Source organism: Neomonachus schauinslandi, chromosome 9 (genome assembly GCF_002201575.2).
Source record: "Neomonachus schauinslandi chromosome 9, ASM220157v2, whole genome shotgun sequence".
In the NCBI taxonomy this organism is placed as follows: domain Eukaryota; kingdom Metazoa; phylum Chordata; class Mammalia; order Carnivora; family Phocidae; genus Neomonachus; species Neomonachus schauinslandi.
Window position 1 is genome coordinate 117,956,117 of NC_058411.1, and position 17,276 is coordinate 117,973,392.

General features: G+C 36.3%; 1 protein-coding gene across 2 annotated transcripts in view; it reads left to right on the forward strand.

Annotated features, from left to right (window-relative positions):
* The window catches only part of GABRB3 (gamma-aminobutyric acid type A receptor subunit beta3), a 235,686-nt gene that overhangs the window by 207,914 nt on the left and 10,496 nt on the right, over nt 1-17,276 (forward strand). For both annotated transcript variants that reach the window (XM_021680475.1, XM_021680474.1), the window contains exon 7: nt 12,224-12,376. In XM_021680475.1, coding sequence (XP_021536150.1) covers nt 12,224-12,376 — 153 coding nt within the window. The remainder of the gene's footprint in view (nt 1-12,223; nt 12,377-17,276) is intronic.

The following is a 17,276-nucleotide window of genomic DNA, read 5'->3' on the forward strand; positions in this document are numbered from 1 at the left end:
AGTGAATAATCTTATAACTGCAATTAGGTCAAAAAGTAGAACCACAAAATCTTCACAATGACTTCTCCTAATTTCCTCACCTCCCTCCTTCTCAAAGGAAACCACTATCTCGTCACAGTATAATTTTGTGTTTTTAAACCTTATTTAATGGGATAATAGAGTTTTAATTAATTTGTGACTGTCTTCTTTAACTGAACATTATGCTTATGAAATCCGTCCCTGTCACTGTCGTTCATTTATTTTCATTGCTACACTACTGTGCAAGTATACCACATTTGTTTATCCACTGTACTGCAGATGTAGATTTATGACTAATGCTACTATGAACATTCTTGTACTTGTTTGTGAATATATGCACACGCAAATGTTGAGTGTATACCTGCACGTGTAATTGTGAATGTTCAAGCTTAATGATTATGCCAAGTTGTTTTCCAAAGTGGTTTTACCAATTCACAATCATCCCAGTAATGCATGAGGGTTCCTTTTGCCCCACAACCTTGCTAGCATTTCACATGGAAGTCACTCCTGGGTGTTAGGTGATATTTTTTGGTTTTAACTTCCATTTTCTGAGTACTAGTGAGATGGAGCACCTTTCCTTATTGGTTATTTGGAGATCCTCTTTTGTGAACTACTTGTACAAGTCTTTTTTGTTAATTATCTGTCATTAATTTATTTGAATTATTTATACATTTTAGGTGCAAGCTTGTTATACATTACAGTATGTTACAAAAATGTACTTTTTTACATTGAGACCCACAGTCCACCTGACTTTTGTGAGTGGTGTGAAGGATGGGTCAGGTTTTATTATTTTCTATAACACCATTGCTTTGCAGCAACACATTTGTCATAAATGTTTTTGTATGTGCACAGATCTGCTTTTGGACTTTATATTGTGTACCATGTATTTATTTATCCATCTTTATACCCCTTATCTCATGATAAGTAGATGAAGTGTCTGCTCTAATTCATTTACTATTTACTATCGACTTTACTATTTACTATTTACTACTTTACTATTTACTATTAATATTTACTACTGACTTGATTATTTTGGGTCCTTTATTTCCTTATAACTTTTATAATCAGATCATTAATTTTCACCTAGAAAATGGTTTGTCTCTTTATTAGGAATGCCTTAGTTAATTTGGGGAAAAGGCACATTATTATAATTTTTCCAATCTGATATATCTTATCTCCATTTATATAGGATCTTATATAGATCTTCTTTAATTTGTAGTAATAACATTTTAGGGTTTTCTGTATAGAAATCTTGCACATCTTTGTCAAACTTTTCTAAATGTTTGATATTTTCTGGTGTGATTATAGATGGTAAAAATTTTTAACATTATTTCTTGTTTGTTGCTAATATATAAGAACACAATGATTTATGATTGAACAACCTCGCTAAAGTATTTATTACTTCTGATAATTTATCTGGAATGGTCTTTTTATCTCTTCCCAAACACTGCAGAGACCTTTGTGCATCTTAAATTGCCATTTTCTCATTCTGACTTATATATGCTATTGTCATTATATTGTCATTACAATTTTATACATATTTACAACCCTGTATGATACTTTTATTGTTGTTAAATGTTCACTTAGATATAATTATAAGTGTCCTCTTTTCTTTGTTATTCATTCTTTCTTTTATCTCCAAGTCACTATCTGTGAATGTTTCCTTCTGCCCAAAGAAATTTTTTTTTTTCCTAAAAAACATTTTAAAAATATTTTCTTTAAGAAGAAGGTAGCGGGAGGGGAAGAATGAAGCGGGGGAAATTGGAGGGGTAGACGAACCATGAGATACGATGGACTCTGAAAAACAAACTGAGGGTTCCAGAGGGGAGGGGGGTGGGAGGATGGGTTAGCCTGGTGGTGGGTATTGAGGAGGGCACATTCTGCATGGAGCACTGGGTGTTATGCACAAACAATGAATCATGGAACACTTCATCTAAAACTAATGATGTAATGTATGGGGATTAACATAAGAATAAAAAAAAAAATTCAACAGGGGCGCCTGGGTGGCTCAGTTGGTTAAGCGACTGCCTTCGGCTCAGGTCATGATCCTGGAGTCCCTGGATCGAGTCCCGCATCGGGCTCCCTGCTCGGCAGGGAGCCTGCTTCTCCCTCTGACCCTACTCTCTCTCTCATTCTCTCTGGCTCAAATAAATAAATAAAATCTTTAAAAAAAAAAAATTCAACAAAGGAAGAGATGGCTCATGACAATCCAAGTGCCTCTACACAGACAGAAAAATAAACATTTCATTTTTATAAAAAAAAATATATATATTTTCTTTAGCCTGAGTCTCCTGGTCACAAATTTCTTCTAGTTTTTTTTTTTAACTGTTTATGACCTTATGTCATATATTCTTGTATGATGGTTCTAGAAATTTACGTTGGCATTTTTTTTTCTTTTCCACTTGAAGATATTTCATTGTATCTGGCTTCCATTCTTTCTATTGAGAAGACCCTTGTTGATCTAATTGGTGCTTTGAGATTAATCTGTTTTTTTCCCCCTCTAGGAATTTTTTATTATTTTTCTTTTTTTTATTTCATTGATATTTATGATATAACAAGATATGGTTTTCTCTGTAACTGGAGTTTGTAGATCTTCCTGAATCTTTGGCTTGAGGTCTTCTAGTACTTTTGGAGCATTCTCAGCCATCGTTGCCTTTGCTCTATTCTCTCCTCCATTTTTATTCTAGGATTCCAATTTTAATTCCAATTTTACAATTCTAACATTGGATCTTCCCACTATATCTTCTGTATATCTCACTTTCCCTTTTGAAATTTTCATTTTATTTTCTCTTCCTGCTTCACTCTGGAATTTTCTTCTGACTTATCTTTCAGTCCAACAGTTTTCTCTTTGTATGTGTTTAATCTGCTATTATTATCCATGGGGAAATTGTGGACATAATTCAAAGTGTATGATAATGTCTTCTTTCCTCAGAGAGGATCTACTATGCTTAGCTCTGTCAGGCAGCTAGAGGTATTAGCAATCCATGACAGGTAATTCTGAGTTCAGATCCAGTCCTTGTGTATGTTAATCCTTCTGGTTTATCTTTACTTCTTGGACAGAGCTCTTTGGAATCCCTACTTGATGTGCTCTGTCCCTAGTGTCTGCTCTTTTAGTCCATGAATCTGTCAAATGTCCTACTTAACCTCTCATCTTTTCCTTCTAGAAAGTATATGTTTCAGCTACCTGAAATGTGGCTCACTTCTCTGTTTCTTTTTTCTCCCAGATCTTGGCCCAGATTTTTACTGGCTTGCTATTTCTCCAGTGTCTTCAGGGAGATGTATTTAAATTTTGTCCATTTTCAAGTTGTTTCCAGTGGAAGTGTTACCTATTCTATAATACTCAAACACCATTAGTTTTTTTTCTACTCCTCTTTATTTTTTCAGAAAAAAAGTACACTTGTTTCAATATTTAATTCTTACTTAGTTTGGTCTATTAATACATGAGACTAAAAAAGAAAAAAAATTAGAATACATTTTGCATTCACATTTTCAAAATATAATTCTGTATTTTTCCAATAACATTATATAGAGGAAACACTTATCCCAAGTGCTGTAAAGCTCAAAGGAGATCTAAGTCTTTGGTTGTAACAATAAAAAGCTGTGAAAAAAAAAAAAAAAAACAAGCAAAGCACCTGAATAGCAGTTGGTAAGGGAGTCAGGTTAAAAGAAATACTGCATTAAATTCATTTCAATAAATATATCTAGCTAATAATCAAAGAGCTCCTTAAATATCACTCTGGACACAGGATCACCAGATTGAGACTTCATCTTTTGTATTGGTCTTGAATGCATATTCTGCTGACCAGCAAAATTTGGGATGTATTTTTTGTTTTTGCCAAATCTGAAATTTACTCCTAACTTTTTAGTTTTGTGTGAGCTAAAAGACTGAAGTTTTTGCTAGATACATGAAAAACAGATTATTTAATATGCTTCTTTAATTATGTACTGTTTTTATTTCTCTTCCCTTTTTTTTTTTTCTGGAGTACATTTGGACTGATATCTTCTGGCTTTATTTCAAAATACTTCTGCCAAGATTAGAAGAAAGAAAAAGAAGTATACCAAAATGAATGATAATGAAACATTTCTGTTAAGATATGTGAATTTTCTATTTTTCAAAAATCAATTTTCAAAATACTATTTTGCTTTTCATTTATGATTATGACAAATTGCAAGTGTTTTTAAAGTCTGCATGTCACACCGTTAATACATTCATTTAATTTTCTCTAAAGTCCATTTGTGAACTCCATGCTTTAGTAAACTAAGGCCCTGTGATCAAATAATTGTCCATTGGGTCTATAAATAACATCTACTATAGGTCTAGAAAAAGTATTATATGAAATGTTAAAAGGAATTTTCATCTCTATCTTATTTATAATTTAATCTTAAATTCTAGAGACAAATTCCCATTCTTTTTTCCCCCATTGACTTTTGTTAGAAGGATCCTAAGAGACAATTCATCTGTATTTCCTAGCCAAGTGCTAATCCTTCAATCCAAAATGGTGGGCCCAGAGCAAGCTTACTCTCAGTGCTAAATGAGAGTTTAGCTATCACAACTTGTTGCTATGAAATCATTTTCCTTTAAGGGCTCCTGACCTATGAAATATGTCTCACTACAGAAGCCAGATTTCTTCAGAAATTCATTGCCCCACATCTCCTCTGCAAAAGTAATTCTCGACTACCTTTATCTTTTGGAATTACTTTTTAAACCTCTAGCACAATTTTTTTTAAATGCTCAATGGTAAAACCTTTTAGATTGTAGAATCCTGAACACAGAAGTCATCATAGAGGAAGAAAAGGAAAGAAAGAAGCAACTTGTATTTATCAAATGTGTATTTGGGGCCAGATAGTATGCTTGTTACTTGATATAAATTAAGCTATTTAATTTCCAGTAAAATACAATAGTAGGTATTCTTTTTTTCTTTATAATAGATTTATCAAAATACAATTTAGATTCCATACAGTTCACCCATTTAAATTATACAATTCAGTGGTTTTAATGTATTTCCATAGCTGTATAATCATGACTGTATTCACTTTCAGAATATTTTTATCAACTCAAAAAGAAACCCTGTACCCATTAGCAGGCACTCCCCATTTCCCCCAACTCAATTCTCCTAATCCTGGGCAATCACTAATCTAATTTCTGCTTCTATGTATTTGCCTTTTCTGTGTACTTTAGATAAGTAGAATCGTACAGTATATGGTCCTTTTGTGACTGGCTTCTTTCACTTAACATGGTGTTTTCAAGGTTCATCCATGTTGCAGCATATATCAATACCTCATTTCTTTTTATTGCTGAACAGCATTCCATTGTATGAATATATCATATTTCATTTAACTACTCATCAGTTGATGAACATTGGGCTGTTTCCACCTTTTGGGTATTAGGAATAAGGCTGCTCTGAACATTCATGTACAAGTTTTTCTGTAGATATATTTTCATTTCTCATAGGCATGTACGTAGGATTGGAACTGTTGGGTCATTTGGTAACTAACTATGTTTAACTCTTTTGAAGAACTGCCATACTGTTTTCCAAAGTGATGGCACCATTTAACATTCCCACAAGAAGTACATGAAGGTTCTAATTTCTCCACATCCTCACCAACATTTGCTATTGTCTTTTCTTAAATTGAAATATAGTTGTCACACAATTTTATATTAGTTTCAGGTGTACAACATAGTGATTCCACAGCTCAGCACGTTATACTGTGATCACTAAATGTGTAGCTACCATCTGTCACCATACAACTGTTTCAATACCATTGACTATATTCCCTATGCTGAACCTTTCATCTCCATTATTTATTCATTCCATAGTGGGAGCCTGTATCTCCCACTCCCCTTCACCCATTTTGCCCATTCACCACACTTTTCCCCTCTGGCAACCACCAGCTTGTTCTCTGTGTTTATGGATCTGTTTCTGCATTGTTTGTTTATTTGTTTATTCATTTTTTTGGTTTTTTTAGATACCACATATAAGTGAAATCATACAGTATTTGTCTTTCTCTGTCTGACTTATTTTTACTTAGTATAATATTATCTAAGTCCATCCATGTTGTCATAAATGGCAAGATCTTATTCTTTTTTATTGTTGAGTAATATTCCTGTGTGTGTGTGTGTGTGTGTAAGCCACATCTTCTTTATCCATTCAACTATCAATGGACACTTGGGTCACTTCTTGGTTATTGTAAATAATGTTGCACAGGGGTTCATATATCTTTTTGAATTAGTATTTTTATATTATTAGTATTATTAGTATTGGGTAAATACCGGGTAGTGGAATCACCAAATAGTATAGTATTTCTATATCTATCTTTTTTCATTGTAGTCATCCTAGTGAGTATGAAGTGGTATCTCATTGTGGTTTTGATTTGCATTTCCCCTAATAAGTAATAATGTTGAGCATGTTTTTATGTTCTTATTGGACACTTTCTTCTTTGGAGAAATGTCTATTCAAGTCCTTTGTCCATTTTTAAATTGGGTTGTGTTTTTTTGTAAACCTTTTTTATATAGTCTAGATACAAGATCCATATCAGATATATGATTTGCAAATATTTTCTTCCTTTCTGCGGGTTGTCTTTTTTTTTAAGATTTTTATTTATTTATTTGACAGAGAGAGACACAGCAAGAGAGGGAACACAAGCAGGGGGAGTAGGAGAGGGAGAAACAGGCTTCCCTCGGAACAGGGAGCCCAATGCCAGGCTGGATCCCAGGACGCTGGGATCATGACCTGCCGAAAGCAGATGCTTAACGACTGAGCCATCCAGGTGCCCCTGCAGGTTGTCTTTTTATTTACTTGGTGATTTCCTTTGTGGGTTAATAGTCTATAATTCTGATGAAGTATAAAATCTTTTTTTTTTTCACTTGTGATATTCTTGTCCTATTTCAACACAAGAAAACTGAGGGTCTAATAGGACAGTCAGTTCCCAAAGGAATAAACCATGAGGCTGAAACTAGATCCTTTAGACACCCCCTCTCTTTGCTTCACAGTCATGTGATACAACATTCTGGTTTTATTGTGGAGAATCAAAAGGAGAATCATTGCCTATTGAAACAATCTGAAAACAACTTTTGAGCTCCTGTCCTGTTTTTCTTCTTTCTTTCCGTGCTATTTCATATATATCCTTCCCTTCATGGATTTTTTGAACATAAAATAATTAAGGGGACTTGTAAAGGGAGCAAGAAAATTACTAACACTATTTTGAATTTTAGGTTATGTTATAATGTGGAAAAGTAGATTATAAATGAATGAGCCCAGCATGATGAGACAGGCCATGCCGACAAAACCCAAGAGCATCGCTGAGAGCTCACAAAGCTTCTTAGGCAATGGTGGGAGAACCTCTCACAGTGGCCACCTTAAAGAGGGAGAAGCACATGTGTATAGGTCAGCTCTGCCGCAGTTGCAAAACAGTTTATTACTTTATGGACACATTTGAGTGGCTCTCTCCCTCCACAAAGGTGACACAATACTCTGTCCACATTTTTTATGAGTTCTTCAGCAATATTAATGCTTTAGAGAGCAATATTAATTTAGGCTAGATTAAATATCCAGAGCCTTGTTTTTTGCATAGCTTTTAGTGCATCTAGGGAGAAAAGGTTGAGATCAGCATCTTTGATAGGTAATTTTGCCAAGGAAGCTCTGAACTGAAACAATGCACTTGTGTTCAGGGACTGTTCCTCTGTCTGTTGGCTCAGCACCTACTTGGGAACCTGACCACATCTGCATTGGCACACAGGCTTTAGGGCTTCTGTGCCTTTCTGTTGTAATTTTTAAGCTTCTATTTCTGTTTTGAAGGCTGTATCTTTCTGTAGCTGACTCACTACTTCTCAACTTTATTAACCATTAGCTATGATCATGTGGGGAGTTTTCCCATAGATACAGCATACATTATGGCATTTGCCCTGCAGTGTAAGGACTTTGTCTAACAGAGCTACAAGAAGACTTTTATGTGCTCTTTAGGATGCATATCAAATGGCAAAGGCCTTAGCCTAGAACATGTCTCAACATCTCTGAGAATTCTTGTGTTTATTAACATTCTGAGGTCTCTTTCTCATGGCATATTGAAAGGCTTTTCTTCATTCGGCTCAGCTGAGTCTTACCTTGAAGGCTTTCCTGACTGAAAAAAAATTTTATCCAACCAGGAATAGTATTTCAGTTCAGATGCCATGAAACCTCTCTTGCATCACCAGCTCTCATGCTCTAAAATATTTTTGTATCTCCAGCGTGGCTCTTACCACTGTTTACCAAGGTCAGTCTGTATGAGTCTCTCTCTGACATGGATTAATTGGAGCTAGTTGAGAGTGTAGACCCTCTTCTTTTTCATCTTTGTTGTCTGCTCCATTCACCATTCCCACATCTGAATTATGAGACTAGAATGGATAGGGCATATGGTGAGTGCCTAATACTTGTTTTGATTTGAAGTGGCACTTCAATTTCGACAAGTAGAATATATTTACTGGACAAATACATAAGAAAATGGTATGTTTCTTAATTTTCTAAGTTCTGTATTATGAATTTTGTGTTATTCTAAGTTTTGTGTTATATCTTGGCAAATTTTCAGAGATTCAGGTATTTTTGAAATCAGATTAGTATTCCCTTTCTCAAGGTCTATAATGATCTTCTAAATGTTTGACTGTGCATTCATGTCATTAGCCTCCATGTTATAGGGACAAGAATTCCCAACAGCCTCAATTGTACTTCATTACTTAAGTATTGATATTTGCCTCTGTTGGGAATGGTTTCCCTGAAGAAGGTATACTTCGGGAAATATTAGGAAAGTTGACTTGAAAATGGAAAGTTGAGGAATATGTAGATTAATTTTTTACTCAAAAAATATTTGCTGCTCTCCCCTGGGAGGGGACTAAACTGTTCTCCAATGACATAAGGATTGACAGTAAGACTTGCTTTAGACAAGGAAATGTGAGGGCAGCTGAGTGTAGCACTTCTACCACAATATCCAGTAGTGCTCCAGATACAGCATAAGTGGATATGTAGCACAAGAAAAAAAAAAATCCTTCTTGTCAGCTGCAGAGACCTGGGGGGGCCTTTTGTTATTGCAACATAAGTCAGCTTATCCTGATGAATACAGAAACTATTGTAAGTATAGTGGATATAGTGAGACATATCTGAAACAAGAGAAGCAAATGATAAGTGATAAGTAAAGCATGAGATTGTCATGAAATTGCAAACTACGATCCAACATTGAAGTTACTTCAGTAAAGATATTGAAGTTGCTGTGGGATTTCAAACTAAGATTCAATAAAGATATTGAATGTTTTGAGTATTACACTTGCTAGAAAATCACATAACTAAACCAAATACTCCTGTTTTCATGCAAACAGATGTATTTGTTGATAACCTATGATAGTTTAGACATTTACCTAGGTATCACAGTATATGAAAAATACATCACTTCACAAACTCTGCCTTGGGGACTGTAGAATGTACTAAGGAAGATCTTGCCTTGTTAAATAATAATAATTTTAATGAAAAAGAAAATGACTCAAGAAGGTAATGACTACTATTTGGAGGAAAGAAGAAAGGATTCATGGAAGATGTGGCATTTGACCAAGGTTTTGGAGTGTGGATAAGGAAAGACATTTCTTGAGGGAAAAGTATGTGTGAATCAGCAGGGGCAGGAAATATGGACAATTATTTTGAGGCAGTGAGGACACTCTTTGGGCTAGAAAATGGTCTGTTTAATGAAGAGAAATAGTAGAAAATAAAACTGAAGTTAATTTGGGAAAACATTTTGCAGACACTAAAATTCCCAGATGCATATTTGGACCTTTATAGAAAGCAGCAAGCCATAGAAGATTTTGAGTATGGGTTGACAGTGCGTGTCCATGCTGTGCTTCAGGAATGTGTGGATGGATCATAGGGCCAGGGATTTGGAGATGGGAAAGCCTACAATGAGGCTCTGACCTGGCTCAATGGCACATCATGCCAATGATCCACATATACATAAAATGTAATATAAAACAATAATAGAATCTATCAAACCTATGTCAAGGAAATTTTATTCCACTGATGGTGTTGGGAGGATTGGTTAGCTGTTTGGGGAATAAAAATCAGTGTACATGTACACTTCACACTGAACACTGAAATAATTACCAACCTTAAAAGTAGGTTTGTGGTTAAACTTCTATTGTGAACTTACCTAAGCCTAAAAACAAGTTTTAAAAATAACAAGGAAAAAAGAATGGATAAATTCTATATACAAAAAATTTAAGTATTTATATGTCCCCCACTCAAGTCCATTACAAGTTATAAAACAAACAACTGTGAAAATGCTTGCAGACAATACAAACAAGGATTAGTATCAAAAGAACTTAAATGAATAGGTGAAAACAGTAAGAGGAACAAAAAATGAGAAAAATGAATAAATAGTATAATCAGATCATTTATGAGCTTAAATACAGAGAAAAAAACAGATATTTAGGAAGTATGCAGTTAAAGAAATTGATCGGAAAGGAAAATTTTTCCCAAAGAAATTAGCAAAAGTTATTTTTAAGAAATATTATGGAACATTGTCATGTTTACAAGGTGAGATAGACAATTCTATAAAGTGCTCATAGTGATGTGTATACTGGCATGATTCTTAGGCAAAGTAATTTGGCAATAAGTATCAAAAGCCTAAACATTGGCCCAGCAATTCCTCTTTTGGCATATTCATCCTAAGGAAATAAGTCCAAATATAGAAAAGGACTTTACTCAAGTATATTCTTAAGAATATTATTTATAGTTTTGTAAAAATGGAAATAACCTAAATTTGTAGCATTCAGGAAAATGTATTTATAAACTAGAGTACATATGTATATATTTGAAGAAAAATTTGGAAGAATTTTAAATTGTATTTACAAATAATTTGAATAGGTATGAAAATGTTTATGCTCTGATGACAGTATGCTATATGCATTTGATCAGAGCTATGTAAAAGAAATTCTACATACACACAAAAATGACTGGAAGAAACTTCACAGATTGTCAGCCTTTAGGTGCTAAGTCTCTTAGGTGGCTTCTTTTCTCCTTTATATAATTCTGACTGAAAATAGTTGATACCAAAGTAGAACCCTGGAGATAAGTCTTCATCTTCGACATAGAACTAATAGTCATATGAGTAAATCAGGCGGCTAAAGAAAAGAATGTAGGAACAAACACAGAAGACATGGAATGAAGTCTGGAAAATGCATATATTTGGGTGCAGGAAGAGAGTAGTAGCTTGTCAGTCTTGGAGTAGAAGGAGGGCAAGAGAAGCAAGGTACAGCGATCTCAGGAAGGGAGCACCGTCCATCAGTGATGATGGGAGGGAAAGAGGCAAGGAAGTTGGTGATTAGAGAAGATCATTGAGTTTTCACTGGTTGTCCTTCCAGCAGCTTCACTAGAATCTAGATCAGGAGCCGGGAGGTTTGGGACTGATACAGTGGACAGTTGAAGTGGACAGGAAGAAATGGAGACTACCCTTGCTTTGCTCTAAAAAAAGCAAAATAAAACAGAGCAGGCAAATATAAAACAAAATGTGACAATAATCAGTGGGCAATTTTCTTACCTTGTGATGGTGGGGTTCCAAAAGTGTCCTAAGTGAGATGCACACATCAGATTAGCACTGGGATTCATTTACAAGAAAGCGAACAAGGTGCTTCTCTGAGGCTCTCCTTAATGCCTTGTCTGTGGTCAGAGTAGATCATTGCAGTGTACGCTGGCCCCTGTGTCTGTGCCTCTCCAGCTCTCAGGGTAGCCCGGAAGTGTCCTTAGATGAGGATCAGCAATTCACATATCTGTGTACAGTGTTGCTCTAGATGGGCGGAAGGGACAACTGGTAAAAGCCATTTTGCCCAAAAAAACCTTGAGCCAAATCTCCCCTATTTACAATGGAGAAGAGAACAGTCCTTAATTAAACAATGAACAAGATACTTGGCATGATTCTGTATTCTAAATTAAATACTTTCCCAAAGTTTTCCCAGGGATGGTCCTCAGCTGAGCACTTGGCTTTAGAAGAGTATCTTCAATATTCTCTTATAGACTAAAATGGACCCCCCTCCCAATTCTTCCATAAATACCATTAGGCAGACAGAAGCAAATTGCAGTGGCCACCTCTCAGTTCATGAGCTTTTCAAATGCATGCTGTTGAACAGTGGAGGTCAAAGCAAACTGTTTGTCTGCTATGTCTTTTCTCCAGTGTAATCTTTATCTCTTTACCGTAGGTGCCTATCCTCGGCTCTCACTGAGCTTTCGGTTGAAGAGAAACATTGGATACTTCATTCTCCAGACTTACATGCCCTCTATATTAATTACGATTCTCTCATGGGTGTCCTTCTGGATCAATTATGATGCATCTGCGGCTAGAGTTGCCCTTGGTATGTGCTATTTTTAAATGATATCTAAAATGTAAAGTAACCATATCATTACAGTATTAAGAAAGTTCAGAGGCTATAGTTCAACTACAATTTTTTGACATCATGACACCAGTCTTGCCCATACAGTCACTTTTTATCTTGAAACAATAATTTCGTGCATGATTCCTTTGATGTGTTAATTTAATTATAAGGCTCAAATGTGAATTTTCATGCCAATGAAAGGGAAAATATGCATAATAAAACTATTTTTGACACTAATTTTAAAGCAAGGATTAACATCTCCTGTTCAAAATTGTTCTGTGGCCCAGAAAGAAGACTTGATTAATTGGGTATTCATCTTTTTTAAGTCAGAAAAATAGTCAAATATTATAGCATGTAATTGGAATTACACAATTTAATGAGCATTTAAATATGTGATTAGATTCTGAGTGATTCTCAAGAGCACTAGTGATCTGTACTGGCCACTGGTCATTTGGCAACTGGATTATTAGCTAATGTACAATATATTTTATAGGTTCTAATAATATTTTTAATATTTTTAAATTATTAAAGGAAGGCTTATATTTTCAAAAAAAACATTATTCTCTATTCAGCTAATTATTATGAAGCTGCATGAATGAAATAATCATTTAAATACATTTTAGATAAGTATAGAGCTGAAGAGCAATTATCTAGTGCATCCCTTCTCTGGGATGGTTGAATTCAATTCCTGAAAGCAAAATTATGGAAAATAATTATCAATACATTTCCTGGTAAATTAGCTTAGAGAGAACCATAAGAATTCAGGGTTCCAGTTATCCCTCTTTCTTCCCTTTTTTTTTTTTTCATCTTTTTCCAGGACTTCAAGTTGATTGACACTGTTTTCCCTAGGAAAATGTGTGTACATGTGTGTATGCGGATGTCTGGTTTAGACTCACAGATAGGTGACTGGCAGAGTTACATTCAAGATTAGATTAACACATAGGAAATCAGGTAACTATTCCTAAAAGTGTTAGCTGAATAAAAAGCTAGTTTGAAAAGAAGAAAGTATCAAAAAACTAAAAGCGCTATATTGTTATGTATTTTTAATGGGTCTAGTAAGAAAAGCATCCCTCAAAAAGATCTCCAGGACTTTTCTATGGCCTACAGAGGTTACCCTGTTGCAATGGTCCTTTCTGTAAGTTTCCCCCTTCCTTTTTTTTTAATGTTACTAGATTACTCTTCGTTAAATAATTTTCTCTTCTTCTCACCTGGAAAAGCAGAACTAAAATGTATTTAGGGGGGCAGATCTAAATTTTGCAGACCTGTTAGCTTATACCTTTTCAGAGTCTCTCTTTAAGAAAGAGAATATAAAATAGACAAATATAAAATCTCTAAGACCCCACCCCAAGTCTGGATGAGGACTATGCAAGTAGAGCTCTAAAGCTAAAGCTTCTTGAGTTTCACATTGAATTGGCCTTGGAGAATTTGTCATTATTGAGATAAGTAGAGAAATATAAGTACCAAAGAACTGTAATTATCTAGCATCAATAGGAGTGAGGTGTACTGAAAATGTGAATTCCTAAATTTTCTAGATATACACGTTCTATAGCTCCTTAATCGTAAGACACTGTCTTCCACAATATTAAATAATCTATCTGAAGTGAGTTGTAGTCAACCCAACCTCATTACAGTATGTGAAAGTAGATTCCATTTTTTCCAACAGAACAGCATTATGACTATAAACCTAAATCATCCTGTTATGGCTTTGCTAGGACAAAGGAATGGTCTGCCCAGAGTTGCTAAGGCTTCACCACTGGAGGAGTGCCAGGTTCTGACAGATGTCACAAGTCTGGGAGGCAGATGTGAGTACAGAGGCAGAAGTGAATGGGCATTTGCCAGTGTCCAGATGAACCTGAGGCCTGGGGGTCTGGAAGGCAGCTTGACCCTAGGGCCACAGGTCTGAGCAGACAACAGTCCAACAGGTCCAGCTCTCAATGTAGGATACCAGAGTGCTCACTCCCTTTGTCCCACCTTCTGCCTATGTAGAACAGGGTCTCTGAGCCTGGGTCTGCAGGGATCAGGAAATGTCACCAGGTCACCTCCAATAACTAAGGGAAAGTATATCACAGGGTCATGAACACTTAACAACACAATAATCATTAACGCTGAAATTTGCTGAATACTCAGATACCAGGTTCTCTGCAAGGCCACTAATGGGGTTACCTTACCTGTTCTACAGAACATCCATAGCACAATAAGCAATGTTATTGGTCCCATTTGACAGAGCAGGAAAATTAGGTACAGAGAAGCTACATAACTGGTACAAAGTCATATGACATTTTAAGTGTCAGACGAAAGGTTTTAATCCAGTTAGTCAGACTCCAGGATTCTCTCCCTTAACCACTACAGGTGATTCCTATGGTGTCAGTAGACAGTACATGCAAGAGTCATCTTGTCTATTACATTGTAAAAAAGGATCAAAAAGAAAAAAAAAGCTAAGCAAGAACTATTATTAATTATTACTATTGAGGGATCCCTCAGAATCTTTAAAATGCTAATGTGCTCTGTGCCTCTTTAAGAAGATATGGCTATGGTTTGGGGGCTTTAATTGGAGAAATTCTCCTACCCCAGCCCTTTTCCACCTGTCTTGTCTTGTAACACACCTTTAAAATGCTTTGAGTGCTGTTATCAGCATCCTGAATGGCTGCTGATGAATGCACCTCATTTCTGAAAGAGATCTTAGAGGTACAGGTCGGTGCAGAGGAGTGTTCAGCAAAGATATCCATGGAACACCCTTTCTGGCGAGGGCTCTGTTGGACCTGCAGTTGTCTGGGATTGTCTCTCTATTGAGAAGGGAAACGCTGGTCCTTCACAAAGCTGTGTTGCACTGCTGTTCTGTACGCTTCAGGGTTTTATGCTTCTACTGATCAGGGGCTGACTCCCAGATCTGTTGAATTGTTAGTGTTACAAGCCATCAGGTTGCAAAGTTGGGAGGTGTAATTAGGTGATCTTCCTCAAAAACCTGAAGTGAATAATAGTGAATAATAGTACCGGTCCTTTTAAAAGGGAAAATTCAAACTAAAATAATTTAGACCACATTATTTTGATCACAAAGAAGAGAAATAAAGTATCTTTTGATTAAATGAAGCAAATTATATTTTTATTTCATAGTCATCTGTATAAATGCAGTTTTTCAAATACGATATTAGCATAATCTAAATGAGAAATAATATGAGGCTAACAATTAGTAGAAAGACTGAACAGCTTGATCAGTGTACAAAGAACATGGAAAGCACCATTCAGTCATCTCCTGTACTGCAGTTGGATGGGTCGCCTTGGAGGGCGGAAGCTCAAAGCAAGGCTATGGCTGTGGTCTCTTTCCAGGAAGCCAGAATCTACTGAATAATTTATTTTTCTGTAATGATAATAATAAATAGGATTATTTGTTGTTATTAGTGTTAACGCTGCCAGTTACCGTTATTAACATATCACCAATGGTTTTCAGGCATCACATTTAGACTTCACATCAGCTGTAGACAATGGTGTGGACCATCAAGGCTCAGGTCATGCTGCTGGGAAGTGGCAGAGCTAGGATTTTGGCCTGGGCCATGTGGCTGTACCATCCAGGTCTGTGAATCACTACAGTCCACCATCATCCGCAATATCTAGATAGGAAGTAAAATGATACAGAGAATTAGTAAATGTACTGGCTTTTTAAACTACGAGCTAATGTGAGCCCAAACAGAGCACTCATCCCAAAACCATACTCCTCGAGCCTGAGCTGATGGGCCTGAGCCAGGTTGCTGTCCCATTTTACTTAGGGCTGCTTTTCCCAGGCTGAGTGCCTGTGACATATGCTGGCTCTTGCTATCCCTGTGTTCTTTCAGCCCATTTCCCAGGACATCCACTGAGGCCTGTGTTATACATGTCCGCTCAAAATAGTCAACTGGAGAGCCACAAGAGTCAACTGGAGAGAACCAGAACATTCATGCTCTCCAAGTACACTTGGAAGGAAAAAAATTTGTGGCAGCAAAATTACAAAATTTTTGAATAATGGTGAGAACACCTAATTTTGGAGAGTTTGCGTGGTGTTTTCACATTTATTTGTAAACTGTAATCATCCCATTGCCATTTTCGAATTTTAAAAGTCCCCAGGTGCACATGAATGTTACTTCAAAGGGGAATCTTAAAATATTCTGACATATTCAATTTCCATATATTCCATAAGCTATCATGGTTTGCAGTTATACACAAAAATAGTTTCTCAGTGCCTCAGTTCCCTCCTCTACTTTTCATAGCAGTTTAGAGGTGGGTGGAAGGAAAGCATGTGCTAGTGACAGAAAGACTGGGCTTTATTCCCTGCCCTCCAGATGGTCCCGAGCAAGTAGAGATCTATGGTCTGGAGGTTCTCTCTGTGGGACACACAGGATAAGGATTCTTACCTCCGACGATGGGATGGGAACCCGGAGAGCATCAAATTAAGATGCTTAACAAATACAAACCCTCCACTGGAGAGTTGGGTGTGATCTGGGGGCTCAGAGAAGTGCCTTTGGTGGAATCATATGTAGAGGTGGTCTGGGCTGTGCCTTGTATCTTGGGAGCACTGACCTCTCTGGCCTGCACTGTCCCCTGGCCTCAGTGACATCATATTTTTCAGGTTGCTGTGGCTGAGGGACCATGGCTAAAGCTCTCACTTTCAGAAGTCTCCTTTTTGACGGAAGGCATGAATAGCAATGAGGAGGAAGTGTTTCTCTCCATTGGGTCCTTGAAGACACAGGGATAATTGCATTCAGTGGCACCAGTTAATTGAATGGATAGAAAAGAGTTGACCCTTTGGAGCTGTCTTTTTTTTTTTTTTTTAAGATTTTATTTATTTATTTGACAGAGAGAGAGCACAAGTAGGGGGAGCAGCAGAGGGATAGGGAGAAGCAGGCTCTCC